We start from the raw sequence: 12,717 nt of genomic DNA on the forward strand, positions 1-12,717 counted from the left end.
AGCAGGTACGGACAGTGGAGATGGGGGAGAGCAGAGAGAGGTGTTGCAAATCCAGGTGAGAGGAGAGTTGCTTGTATCAGAGGACTGGCAGTGAAAACAGAAGTTGAGGGATCATAGACATGTCCTGGGTACAGAACGCAGGAATCTCAGTAATTCAGGAGTACGTTGACTGTTTAGCCCAAGATTTCCTAAACCGTGGTGGCTAGCTAACAGCATCGTCTCAGGAGCTACCAAAAACAGACTGCTGAGTCCCATCCCTAAAGCTTAGGACTCAGTAGTCTGGGGTGGAGGCCAGAAGTCTGAACTTTCCATGAACCCTTGAGAGATTCTGACTTGAGGCCAGACTTGAAAAAACCATAGATTTTTGCTCTTACTCCAGGAGAGCTTTCGTCCCACACCCTGCTCTGCGCTATCTCCTCACGTGGCCCAGCCAGCACGCGTTAAGAGTGTATACTCATCTCGGGGCACCTGGGTGGCACAGTTGGTTACGGGCCCGACTCTTGATTTCGGCACGGGTCATGATCTCAAGGTTCGTGAGTTCAAGCCCCACATCGGGCTCTGTGCTGACAGTGCGGAACCTGCTTGGGATTCTCTCCCCCACTCTCTCTCTGTCCCTCCCCTGCTCATGCTTTAGATTGTGTGTGCACTCTCTCTCTCTCTCTCTTTCTCAATAATAAATAAATGTAAGAAAAAAAATAAAAGAGGGTATACTCATCTCAAAGCAGCAACAACACCAGAAAGCAGCAATGAGCATCCCAGATTCTGGCTCCCTGACTAGCAAGTTTAAGCCCCGTAGCCCATCTAACCTCAAACAGCAGGGGTAGTTAGGGAAATGAGCTCTCCTATTGAACTGACTCTCTAACCTGTTTTGGACATTTAGCTTTGTTGAAAAAGCTGCCTGAAAGGGTGTGGTTTTACCTTCCTGTAAAAGGCAGAATAGTAGGCCTTTGCAAGTCCGATAATTGAGGTCCTTCTGAGCTTCACGGTTTCTTCATTATTATAGTCTAGAATTGGAGTTGGTAAGTTGAATTGGCCTTAAAACAGCAGGCTCCCAAAGGCAGAGGCCAAGGGGAAAGCGGGCTTTGCTGCCCTTCATTCCCTAAGATCTTCAATAGCTTCCCAGCCAACCACCAAAAATAAATTCATATACCACATAAAACCAAAGGAAGAAAAGTTTCTTAACCACCCCCATCTTCTGCTGCATTCTTTAATGGAATCTCTTTTATGAAAATTCTGGAGCTATCCCTGGCTCCAGGAAGGATTTGAAACCAATCCAGATCCCTTTCCATATATACTAGTGTAAAGATTAAAATTCTGCTAGTTGTTTGGTTTTTTTTTTTTTTGTTTGTTTGTTTTTTTCTGTTCCAGGCCAGGATGGAGTAACAGGGACTAGATATGCCCTCTCACCTAAAAAAAAGAAAGAGAAAGAGAGAAAGAGAGAAAGAGAGAAAGAGAGAAGAGAAAGAAAGAAAGAAAGAAAGAAAGAAAGAAAGAAAGAAAGAAAGAAAGAAAGAAAGAAAGAAAGAAAGAAAGAAAAAGAAAAAAGAAACTGGGGGAAAAAACGTACAAAAAAATAAAAACAGCTCTTAAGACCCTGGACACTGGACATGATCTTACGGTTCTTGAGTTCGAGCCCCACATCGGACTCTGTGATGGTAGCTCAGAGCCTGGAGCCTGCTTCAGGTTCTGTGTCTCCCTCTCTCTCTGCCCTTCCCCCATTGTGCTCGCTCTCTCTCACGCTCTCTCTCTCTCTTTCTCTCTCTCAAAAATAAATAAATATTTTAAAAAAAGAAATGTTGTTAAAAAGACACTAGACACTGGACAACAAAGACAGTCATCTCTGAGAGGTAGGAAAACAAACAAGGTGAGACCTCACAACTGCTCCAGCTTCCTGCCTTGACAAAGTTTCCAGGCCACAGTGCAGCCAGGGAGCAACAGATGTTGATTATGGTGATACATATGATAAAATGTATCACACTGATACTTCATTGCACTTTACTGTGTGTCAATGTAACCTCAATAAAACAAAATACTACTAATAAAGCTTCTCTCCTTTAGCTTCTGGTTTCCATGCCTACTAAAATGGAAGTCCCACTGAAAGGGGAACCATTTTATTTTATTTTTTTAAGTTTAGTTATTTATTTTGTCAGAGAGAGACAGCCACCACATGTGTGCACGAGCAGGAGAGGGGTGGAGAGAAAAGGAAACAGAATCCAAAGCAGGCTCCTAACTGTCAGTACAGAGCCCAAGGTGAGGCTATTACTCACGAACCCTGAGATCATGACCTGAGCCGAAGTCCAACACTGAACCCACAGAACAAACTGAGCCACCCAGGCGCCCCTAAGGAGGAACCATCTTAGATTTGTATTATTACATTATCACACTGGAGTGTCAATGAAAACCCACGCACAGAATTTCTAGGGAGAGCAAGGATGCTTACTAGGGAAGGTGAGATAGAGGAATGCAGAGAGAAGGGAGAAAGAGGTTGGGGGAAATGCAAACAAGTTTTGCCAATAGATAGAATTAGCAGGGGTGGTTCCAGTGGAAATGTGTGGTTGCCACAGTGCACGGAGAGTGTTACAGGCACTTGGTGGACAAGAGCCTGGGACGCTCCAATCCCACAATGGGCAGGTGTTCTGCATGACAACGAGGGGTCCCACACAAAATGCCGGACAGCACCCTACTAAGAAACCCTGGTGGAGGGATTCAGTGGTTCAAGCTCTTTGGCCCCTCCCCGACTCCCAGCATTACAAAGGGGTCTCAGAGTGCTTTCTGAGCTAAGGTTTGCAATGCAGAACAGAACACTTACTGGTCAGTCCTGTCTTAGCCAGTTAAGTTTTCCTGATGTTCCAGCTTCAAATATAATCAGAACCTCCAAAGCCTTGAGAACACTGACAGGAACACAAGAGATCATTTCTGAAGGTAACTCCTTAAACTTTAAAAACCTTTAAGAGAGCTAGTTACTGTAGCCAAGTTTCCACCAGTTTTCTTGTCCAGAATAGTAGGTCATAAAGTTAAAATTCTGTAAATTGGTGATGTGTTCTTAGTAATAAATAAACAAATACATCAGTCGATCAACCGATATGTATCTATGCATCCATCTTCCTAAGCCAAGTTTTTTTTTCGTGTGAGAAAGGAAGTTACAATAATGAAATTCGGGTTTAGAAGAGATTTTGTAGGTCATCTTGTTTAATAAGAGAAGGTTACTGAAAGAAAGTGCAGTGGAAAAACACCCCCCTCCCCTCAATAACCTAAGTTAGTGCACTGTATGGAAAAGCACAGCTTTGTGGACACTTCCCAATTAGGGCTTCATGTTTCCTTTATAGTATTTTGCAGTGTTTTCCTAACTTGGATATTTCCCCCATGCCATGACCTTTCAGGTCCCCAACCCACACTCATTTTCTCCATGCCAGTATTTCTCCTGACGTGCAGCTCTTCGGATCCTGTGCTCCCCTCCTCCTCCTCCTAACGTCTAGATACTTAAGGTGTGCAACAGAATCATACTTCAGGTTCTGCAGCTTATGGAGCTCCCTTTTACTTATTTGTTTATATGTTTGTTTGTTTGTTTGTTTGTAATTTATTTTTTTTTTCTTTTAAGCTCTATGCCCAGTGTGGTGCTTGAACTCACGACCCTGAGATCAGTGTGTTCTACTGACTGAGTGAGCCAGGAGCCCCAGGACATCCTTTTTAAATTTACATCTGGAGGCACCTGGATGCCTCAGTCGGTTGAGCATCTGACTGTTGATTCCGGCTCAGATCTTGATCCCAGAGTCCTAGGATTGAGCCCCACATCGGGTCAGCTCTGACCGTGGAGCCTGGTTGAGATATTCTCTCTCTCTCTCTCTCTCTCTCTCTCTCTCTCTCTCTCTCACACACACACACACACACACACACACACACACACACACTCAGTCCCTCTCCCCTGCTTGCACTCTCTCTCTCACTTTCTAAAATATAAATTAATTAATTGATTAATTTACATCCAGCCTTCTCTCCTGCCTTCCAGGCTAAAATTTTTTACTGCCAGATGAACTTCACCAGCTGAGGCCTACTAGGACCTCAAGCTTAACCTGTCTAAACCAGTACTTGGGCTTGAACCCTCCTGTCATCCTTATTTCTCTGAAAGACATCACCTTACAGTAACCCTGGCTTGAAACCACAGTGGCTTCTCTGTCTCTGTCTCTTATGTTCAGTTGCCGGTCTTGTAGAGTTTGCCTCTGAAACGTGTCTTCCATCCATCGTTTTTTCTTTATTCCCTTTACCACTAGTCCAGTTCAGGTTCTCATTACTTCCCACCAACCTCGGATTTTTCCTTCTTCAAATGGATTACAGCACAACTGATGATTTGTCAATAGTTTCCTCATAATCTACGAAATGACACATAAAGTCTTCACTTGGACTTTTAAGACTCCCCAAAGCATGGGCCCAGTTTTACTTTTTAACCTTATACCTGGTATTCCTGTTCTGTTTTATTTTTTAAATTTTTTTACTATTTTATTCTATTCTATTTTATTTTTTATTTTATTTTATTTTATTTTTTAGGTAATCCCTACACCCAATGTGGGGCTTGAACTCACAAATCCGAGATCAAGAGGTGAATGCTCTACTGACAGAGCCAGCCAGGCTCCCCCCCCCCCCATTCTATTTAAAAAAAAAATTTTTTTTTAACGTTTATTTATTTTTGAGACAGAGAGAGACAGAGCATGAATGGGGGAGGGTCAGAGAGAGGGAGACACAGAATCTGAAACAGGCTCCAGGCTCTGAGCTGTCAGCACAGAGCCCGACGCGGGGCTCGAACTCACAGACCGTGAGATCATGACCTGAGCTGAAGTCGGCCACTTAACCGACTGAGCCACCCAGGCGCCCCCCCATTCTATTTTTAAATCACTGTGGACTGCTTACCTTTCCTAAAACATGTTCTACTTTTCCTGCCTCTACCTTCCTTTTTTTGTTGTCTTTTGTTTTTTATCCCTTCCAGCTGCAAGATCTCCCTCTCCGTGTGCACTGAAAATTCACCATCACTCTGGCATTTTGACTTCTCCCCACAACTGAATATTACCTTTCCCCTCTTTATTTTTTTTTTAATGTTTATTTATTTTGAGAGGGGAGGAGGTGCAGAGAGAGACAGAGACACAGGGTCTGAAGTGAGCTCTGTGCTAACAATAGAGAGCCCGATGTGGGACTCGAACTCACTGAAGACACTTAATATGTGTACTCTGTGTTATCTATGTTTATGCAAATGTCACACATTCTGGTTGAAATCAGCTTCTCAAAGATAGGAACTATGCCTTACTCATCGTTCTATCCTTTACAGGGCCTAACATCATGCCCTACACAGAACAAGAGATTATGAATGTATTTGAATTTAATTTTAATAAATTATTTATTTATATTGTAAAATCTATATATTTCATTGACATAAGAAATGTTATACTTTACTATCTAAACTAACTGGATTTGAATTTAGAAGAACATTCTCCCCAAATATCTTCTTCATTATTATATATATGAAATAAAACTCAGTCCAAAGCCATTAGTAGAGAAAAAGCATTAAAATGAGCAAATTGAAATATAAAATAAGTTTTAGTCAGCAAATTAAAAACATGCTCTGAACAAAATCTCACCTGAGAGAGGATTCATCCAAACTTTGGGGCTCTTTGCCTCTCCAAAAGACAGGGCCATTAATCTCTTCTTCAACTAAAAAGAAAGAAAAAAGAAAAAAAGAAAAAAATCGTTTAATACTTTACATAATTTGATTTTATGAAGAAGATATAGTTACATGTACTGAATTGATGATTACTCATAAATCCCCACAAAAACTTGCAAGTCCCATATTATAAGCTGGGCAGGGGTACCTGGGTGGCTCAGTCATTTGAGCATCTGACCTCGGCTCAGGTCATGATCTCTCGGTTTGTGAGATTGAGTCCCGCATCTGGCTTTGTGCTGACAGCTCAGAGCCTGGAGCCTGCTTCGGATTCTGTGTCCCCCTCTCTCTCTGCCCCTCACCTGCTCACACTCTGTCTCTCTCTCTCTCTCTCAAAAATAAACATACATTAAAAAATTAAACAAAACAAACAGGCCAAATGATAAGCTGGGCAGCCTGATGGAACAAAAGGAACTTTGGCTTTGATGGTAAAACATGTACTCAACTTCAGACCCTTGTAAAACATTACAATTTACAAGACTTTACCAGTTACTTTATCATTTTGGACCCAGTATCTTTCTTTATAAAAATGAAGATGAAAGGCGCCTGAGTGGCTTAGTCGGTTGAGTGTCCAACTCTTGATTTCTGCTTGGGTTGTTATCCCAGAATTGTGGGATTGACCCCATGTTGGGCTTGGTGCCGAGCCTGGAGCCTGCTTAAGATTCTCCCTCTCTCTCCCTCTGCCCCTCTCCCCCACTGGCAGTCTCTATCTCTTTCTCAAAAATTAATTAATTAATTAATTAAGAAAGATAATTCTGTGATCGAAAATAAGATAATGTGTATAAAAGTGACTCGTGGTGCCTGGCAGAGTAGTTACACAATAAACATTAATTTAAAGTAAAAATCAGAGAACAGATCATAACTTGCATCAAGAAAATTATCATGTCCTCCCAATTATGTAAGTGTATTTTGTTTGCTTGCTTGGAGGAACAAATAATAACAGTATGTAATAAGTGTTTGGAACAAGAACCCAATGGACCTTTCCACAGGCCATTTCAAGAGGTCAGTACTAGCCTTACTTTCTAGGCTCCAAGGGAACCTCGGTGTGGCCCCATCGAACCACCTCCCCATCCCTGCAGGGATGCACACGCCATACAGAGAGCCAGGGAGGGAAAATCGAGAAAGCCCTGCTCCCACAGAGAATTCCTTTCGGGGATTTCGCTGGCTGTCAGCTGCTTCCTTTCTCGGTTTGCTTGCTTCTCTGTCCTCTTCCCTCCCTTTTAATTTTTGTGAATTTATTTTTCTTTTGAGGTAAAATTTACATAACATGAAACCAAAATCTTAAGTGTGTTTTCACTGAGTTTGACCCCATTCCTTTTGAACACTTTGAACACTTTGCACAATTCTCTGTTACTGTCATGGATCTGAGAGGAGCCAAGGCCCCTTCATGCCTGGGAGAAAGAACCCTCTCACCTCAGAGGGCCAAAGGTGATGCTGGATGGGGTCTTTAAAAAGATAGCTAGAGGGGCGCCTGCGTGGGTCAGTCGGTTGGGCGGCCGACTTCAGCTCAGGTCATGATCTCGTGGTCCGTGAGTTCGAGCCCCACGTCGGGCTCTGTGCTGACAGCTCAGAGCCTGGAGCCTGTTTCAGATTCTGTGTCTCCCTCTCTCTGACCCTCCCCCATTCATGCTCTGTCTCTCTCTGTCTCAAAAATAAATAAATGTTAAAAAATAAATAAATACATAAATAAATAAATACATAAATAAATAAATAAATAAATAAATAAATAAAAAGATAGCTGGAGGGTATAGTCCATTCTGGCTTGCTCTGGTCTAGACATAAGATGTCAACACAGTCCCCTTGAGGTACAGTATAGTTCATGAGATATGGAGATCACGTGGGGAGTTGAGACAAAAAGTCTGTTAAAAAGTGGGGAACTGAGGGGTGCCTGGCTGCCTCAGTCTATAGAGCATGTGACTTCTGATCTCAGGGTTGTGAGTTCAAGCCCCACATTGGGTGTAAAGATTACATAAAAATAAAATCTTAAAAAAAATTTTTTTAATGTTTTTATTTTAATTTTGAGAGAGAGCAGGGCACCTGGGTGGCTCAGTTGGTTAAGCGTCCGACTTCAGCTCAGGTTGTGATCTTGCGGTCTGTGTGTTCGGGCCCCGCATCGGGCTCTGTGCTGACAGCTCAGAGCCTGGAACCTGTTTCAGATTCTGTGTCTCCCTCTCTCTGACCCTCCCCTGTTCATGCTCTGTCTCTCTCTCTGTCTCAAAAATAAAGGTTAAAAAAAATTTTAATTTTGAGAGAGAGACAGAGCATGAGCAGGGGAGGGGCAGAGAGAGAGAGAGAGAGAGACACAGAATCTGAAGGAGGCTCCAAGGTCTGAGCTGTCAGTACAAAGCCCAGTGCGGGGCTCGAACCCATGAACGATGAGATCATGACCTGAGCCAAAGTCAGACACTTAACCAACTGAGCCACCCAGGCGCCCCTAAAAATATAATCTTTAAAAAAAAAAGTAGGAAACTGCAGCTGCAGGGGGGGACTATGGGAAGGACCAAACTGTAGTGGTCATCTGTCATGTGGTCTTCTCAGAGCCTTCTTTTCTTTGAGGAACTGTCCTCTTCCACAGTATGGATGCCCATCCCTTAAATAATTTTTTTAATTATTTAGTTGTGAGAGGGAGAGAGAGAGAGAGAGAGAGAGAGAGAGAGAGAGAGCGCACGAGTGGGTGAGGGGCAGAGAGAGAGGGAGACAGAATCCGAAGCAAGCTCCAGGCCCTGAGCTGTCAGCACAGAGCCCAATGAGGGGCTCAAACTCATGAACCTTGAGATCATGACCTGAGCCGAAGTCGGATGTTCAACCCAGGCGCCTGGGTGCCCATCTTTTAAAAAAAAAGACTGCTCCTTCTGATGAAGTAAGTGATGATTCAGCTCTAGGGTCCCTCATTTGTATGAATTCCTTCCAAAGTCTTAGGAGAAGCCCTGACCATGTGTGCCAATGGTCAAATGTCTTTATAAAATCTGCAAAGGGAAGACATGTTAACCACAGTCATTCAAGACCACAGGCTCTTCCCACTTCAGTTTTCCTTCTGTCTCACTTCTTCTCTTGGGAGTGTCCACAAACGCTCTGTGTTTATGATTTCTTCTGCCTATCTATCTTGGGAGTGCTGCAGTCACTCTATTTGGTGTTTTAACTCTTTTTCTTTTTCCAACGTTTATTTATTTTTGGGACAGAGAGAGACAGAGCATGAACGGGGGAGGGGCAGAGAGAGAGGGAGACACAGAATCGGAAACAGGCTCCAGGCTCTGAGCCATCAGCCCAGAGCCCGACGCGGGGCTCGAACTCACGGACCGCGAGATCGTGACCTGGCTGAAGTCGGACGCTTAACCGACTGTGCCACCCAGGCGCCCCTTAACTCTTTTTCTTAAAGAAGGCTCTGCACGTTGTATGAGCTTCAGTCCCCACAAAATCTGGATCCACCCCTATCCAAGCCATAGCTGACTGGTCTAGGGGTTGGCTCTGATCCAAGTTAGGCTGATCAATGTCTCCCTCTAGACTTGTGACATTTGGATGTGAGAGGCTGAGCTAGGAGTCTTTGAAACTAGCTGCATCCAGAAGAAAGTCTCTCACAGGCTGTTCAGGCTCAGGAACAGGCCTCTGGGTTTCTGGTCTTCCACTATTGGGTCCTTCTGTTCCCCTCTTGATTCCTTAGGAGACTCCAAAATCAATCAATTTTTCCTACTTGTAAGTGAATAATTTTTACTAATTACATAGACTCCAAAATGAGTCAGTTTTTTCTCCTTGCAAGTGAAAAACCTCTACATAAGTCTAAGACCCCAGTCATCATAGACACTTCTAATAGTAGGCATTTCACAAACTTGGGTACTAAATGTGATACAAATAATGCCTTTGGTCATTGCTGGAATTAGGTAGAACATATTAGCGCTTGTGGTGCAGAGGTCAAACAGGTTTGAGCCCCTTGCTTCAGGACCACACATTACAGACTGTGTGGGAGGTGTACCACAGGGGTCCTGGGGATATAGCAGTACCTCCTGCAGGCGTCAAACAGCTAGGAGGAGAGCTGGAAAGAAACAGAGCACAGCACTGTCAGCATACTGGAAGGGGGCAAGAAATCACTGAGGCTTTTCTATTAGGAAGTTCGTATTCCCTAAACAATGAACGTAAGTTGTCTCTTAAACATCATTTCATCCAAGTTCACTAACCAACCTTGAACTTTCTCTTTTTTGTGTGACGTCATCAAAAGGTTATAACCAAAAATGACTTTAGTGCCTATGTCCCTGCCTCTTTATGTTAGCTTTAAATTTCATTTGTAACAATGGTGTGGAGAATCTCAGGATCAGCTGTGATCTCCACTGAGAAATGAAGTACAGCTATGGTCTCTGTGTCTGCATCGGATAGGAGTTCTGATCTCCTGGATGCCAGTGGCCAGAGTCTGGCAGGTACAAGGCCATAATGACAAGAGAGCCTGAATACAGATAACAGACGAGACCTATCCTCTGTCTGTTCCAGTATGTTCTCTAATGTGCACACAGCAGTTTATAGTCTTCTTCAGTAGCCTAGGTATGAAGTTTTTCCACCATTTAGCACAGTGGATATCTGATGGCATGTTCAGTAGTGCTGGTCAGCTGAGGAACATTTTTTAAAGTTTATTTTTATTATTTGAGAGAGAGAGAGAGCGAGCACACAAGCAGGGGAGGGGCAGAGAGAAGGAGAGAAAGAATCCCAAGCGGACTCTGTACCATCAGTGCAGAGCCCAGTGCAGGGCTTGAACTCACAAACTGTGAGATCATGACCTGAGCCGAGATCAAGTCAGACGATTAACCAACCGACTGAGCCACCCAGCCGCCCCTGAGGAATATTTTTTAGAAAGGATGCTACAAAAAAAAAAAAAAAAACCCACACATAAAAAAAACCACAACAGTGCTTTCTTACCTGCAAGATGTCCAGTTATATTTATCAAAACCCTATTCCTATGAGGAAGACTGCCAAGCCTACGTAAAAACTATCCACTAAGCCTGAGAGACTCATCAATGCCTTGTCACTTTAGTTTTTCCCATCTCATTGGTTTTAGAAAATATATAGGTTTTCGGTATAAAACAAAATCTCATATATTTATATAAAACCTAGGTTCAGTTTATGTTTCATCAAATTATTATGTTTCATTCTGGTTGGAGGATTAGTCTACTTCATGTTATGCCAGTGTTTCAAAATATACCCTAAAGCCATTAAGGTCTTTTCTATGCTTTTAGAACCACAGTGACCATTTCTATAGCTACTAGACAGCTGTGGCTATTAAAATTAAAATTAAATTGAAATTCAGTTAGCACTACTCACATCTCAAGTGCTCAGTGGCTCAGGTGGCTCTTGGCCACTGTATTAGACATAATTCTACATACACAACATCTCCCTCATTGCAGAAAGTTCTACTGGAAAGTGCTGTTCAAGAATGTACCTGAAACTAAAGGGCTAATAACCCAATTCATTCTCGAGCTTTAGCAGCTAGTGAGTGCCCCACTGTTGCTCTACTCCCATCAGCATTGTTCATTTAGAGTTAAACAACCATCCTCTCCGAGCTATACATAAAAAGTACAATTTAAAGTGCTGCCTATGACCCATGTAAGGACGTAAAGAGAAAAGCCTCTTTTTCTATATATCTCCAGGAAAGTAGGGCCTAATTAGGAATCCTGTTGCAAATGCAATGAATAAACTAAGTATCTTTATTACAAATGATTTGCACTTTTGAGTTTCCTTTGTTAAGATAATCCAGTTGCTTTGAGTGCAAGCTCCTTTGCCACATGACACAAATATTCCCTAGGCTTTCGCCCTAGAGGTTTGCAGCAAGTTCTAATAATTATCTTTATTCAGATGCTCAGTAGTTAATGTGTGCTACTTCTCTAGCCATGATATCATCATTATTAACACTAATGGCTACAGTAATGACTGTTTTCAAGTAGATGGTCAGACAGGTTTGAGCCTCTCTCTTGCTTCAGGACCACATATTACAGACTGTCTGGAAGGTGAATCATGAGGGTCCTGGGTATATAGTCATACCCAACCCAGGGAACAAGCAGCTTGGCAGAGAACAGGAATCAGAGCACATTGCTGTTGGCATGCTGGAAGGGGGGACGTTTTTTATTCTCTAAGGTGTGCTGTGTATGACTCCTTGTGACAGTGGCAGTTTTGTGTTTTCAAAACTCATTGTATAAAGTGTTAGATGGAACCTTTAGAGAATAAAGTAAGGAAGGGGGAGTGGGGGAAAGTTATAAGTTTATGAACCACCCATGCACATGAACACAAGCCAAGTTTTTAAAAAAGTTTTCACTGCTTTTAGCATCATTTGCGAAGTTCCTAAGAACTTAAATTTTATAAAACTTTTACCTGTCATCAGCTTCTCTAATGTGTGTTTTTATCTTCTTATACATGTTGGGGGAAAAAAAATCCAAGAATAATTATGTTCATGGACAAGGATAAATATGCATTTAAGGCAACCAACGCCAGTTAGGTTCCCTAATTAGTGTGACAAGAGACCTGGTGAGCAACCAGGGATTTAATAAGACTAATTACAACTCCTACAAATAGTTGCCATGCCATAGAGTGTCAGTGTGGAAAGGTGCTTATCCATGAGAATATACAAACACTGGACAGTTTTCTCACACTTTGTAGTTATTCAATACTCTAAGAATTCTGAGTCTGACTTGGAGTGAAGTCTAGTGAAGAATGAATTGGCTCGTGTGGGCTGGTCTGGCTACTCTGGCTAGAGGCCAGAAGTGGAAGGACTTATCCAGGAGCCCTGTCAGACTTCCTTCTGCCCCTCTTCTCTGCTAAGGATGCCATCTTAACAGCTGACTGCTTTCCTGCTGTGTGCCCTGCCTTGCCCACGTCATTTCATGTAATACAACAACCCTGTGAAGCTAGTGATAGAGACCAGGAAACTGGAGCTCACAAAGGTTGTAACTTGTAGACGGTCACACAGCTGGGAAAGGTGGGGGCCAGGATTCAAATGTGGGTTTGGCCGGTCCAAAGCCCATCCTCCTCTTCTCTGCCAA

General features: G+C 42.9%; 1 protein-coding gene and 1 long non-coding RNA gene across 8 annotated transcripts in view; one reads left to right on the top strand and one right to left on the bottom strand.

Moving 5' to 3' along the window:
• Positions 1-12,717, top strand: part of LOC111561382 — a 114,709-nt gene that overhangs the window by 76,175 nt on the left and 25,817 nt on the right. The window lies entirely within an intron of this gene.
• CB4H12orf56 (chromosome B4 C12orf56 homolog) overlaps positions 1-12,717 on the bottom strand; it is a 114,597-nt gene that overhangs the window by 72,708 nt on the left and 29,172 nt on the right. For all 6 annotated transcript variants that reach the window (XM_023257190.2, XM_023257187.2, XM_023257188.2 and 3 more), the window contains exon 3: positions 5,625-5,697. In XM_023257190.2, the coding sequence (XP_023112958.2) occupies positions 5,625-5,697 (73 nt within the window). The remainder of the gene's footprint in view (positions 1-5,624; positions 5,698-12,717) is intronic.

This window comes from Felis catus, chromosome B4 (genome assembly GCF_018350175.1).
Source record: "Felis catus isolate Fca126 chromosome B4, F.catus_Fca126_mat1.0, whole genome shotgun sequence".
Classification (NCBI taxonomy): Eukaryota; Metazoa; Chordata; class Mammalia; order Carnivora; family Felidae; genus Felis; species Felis catus.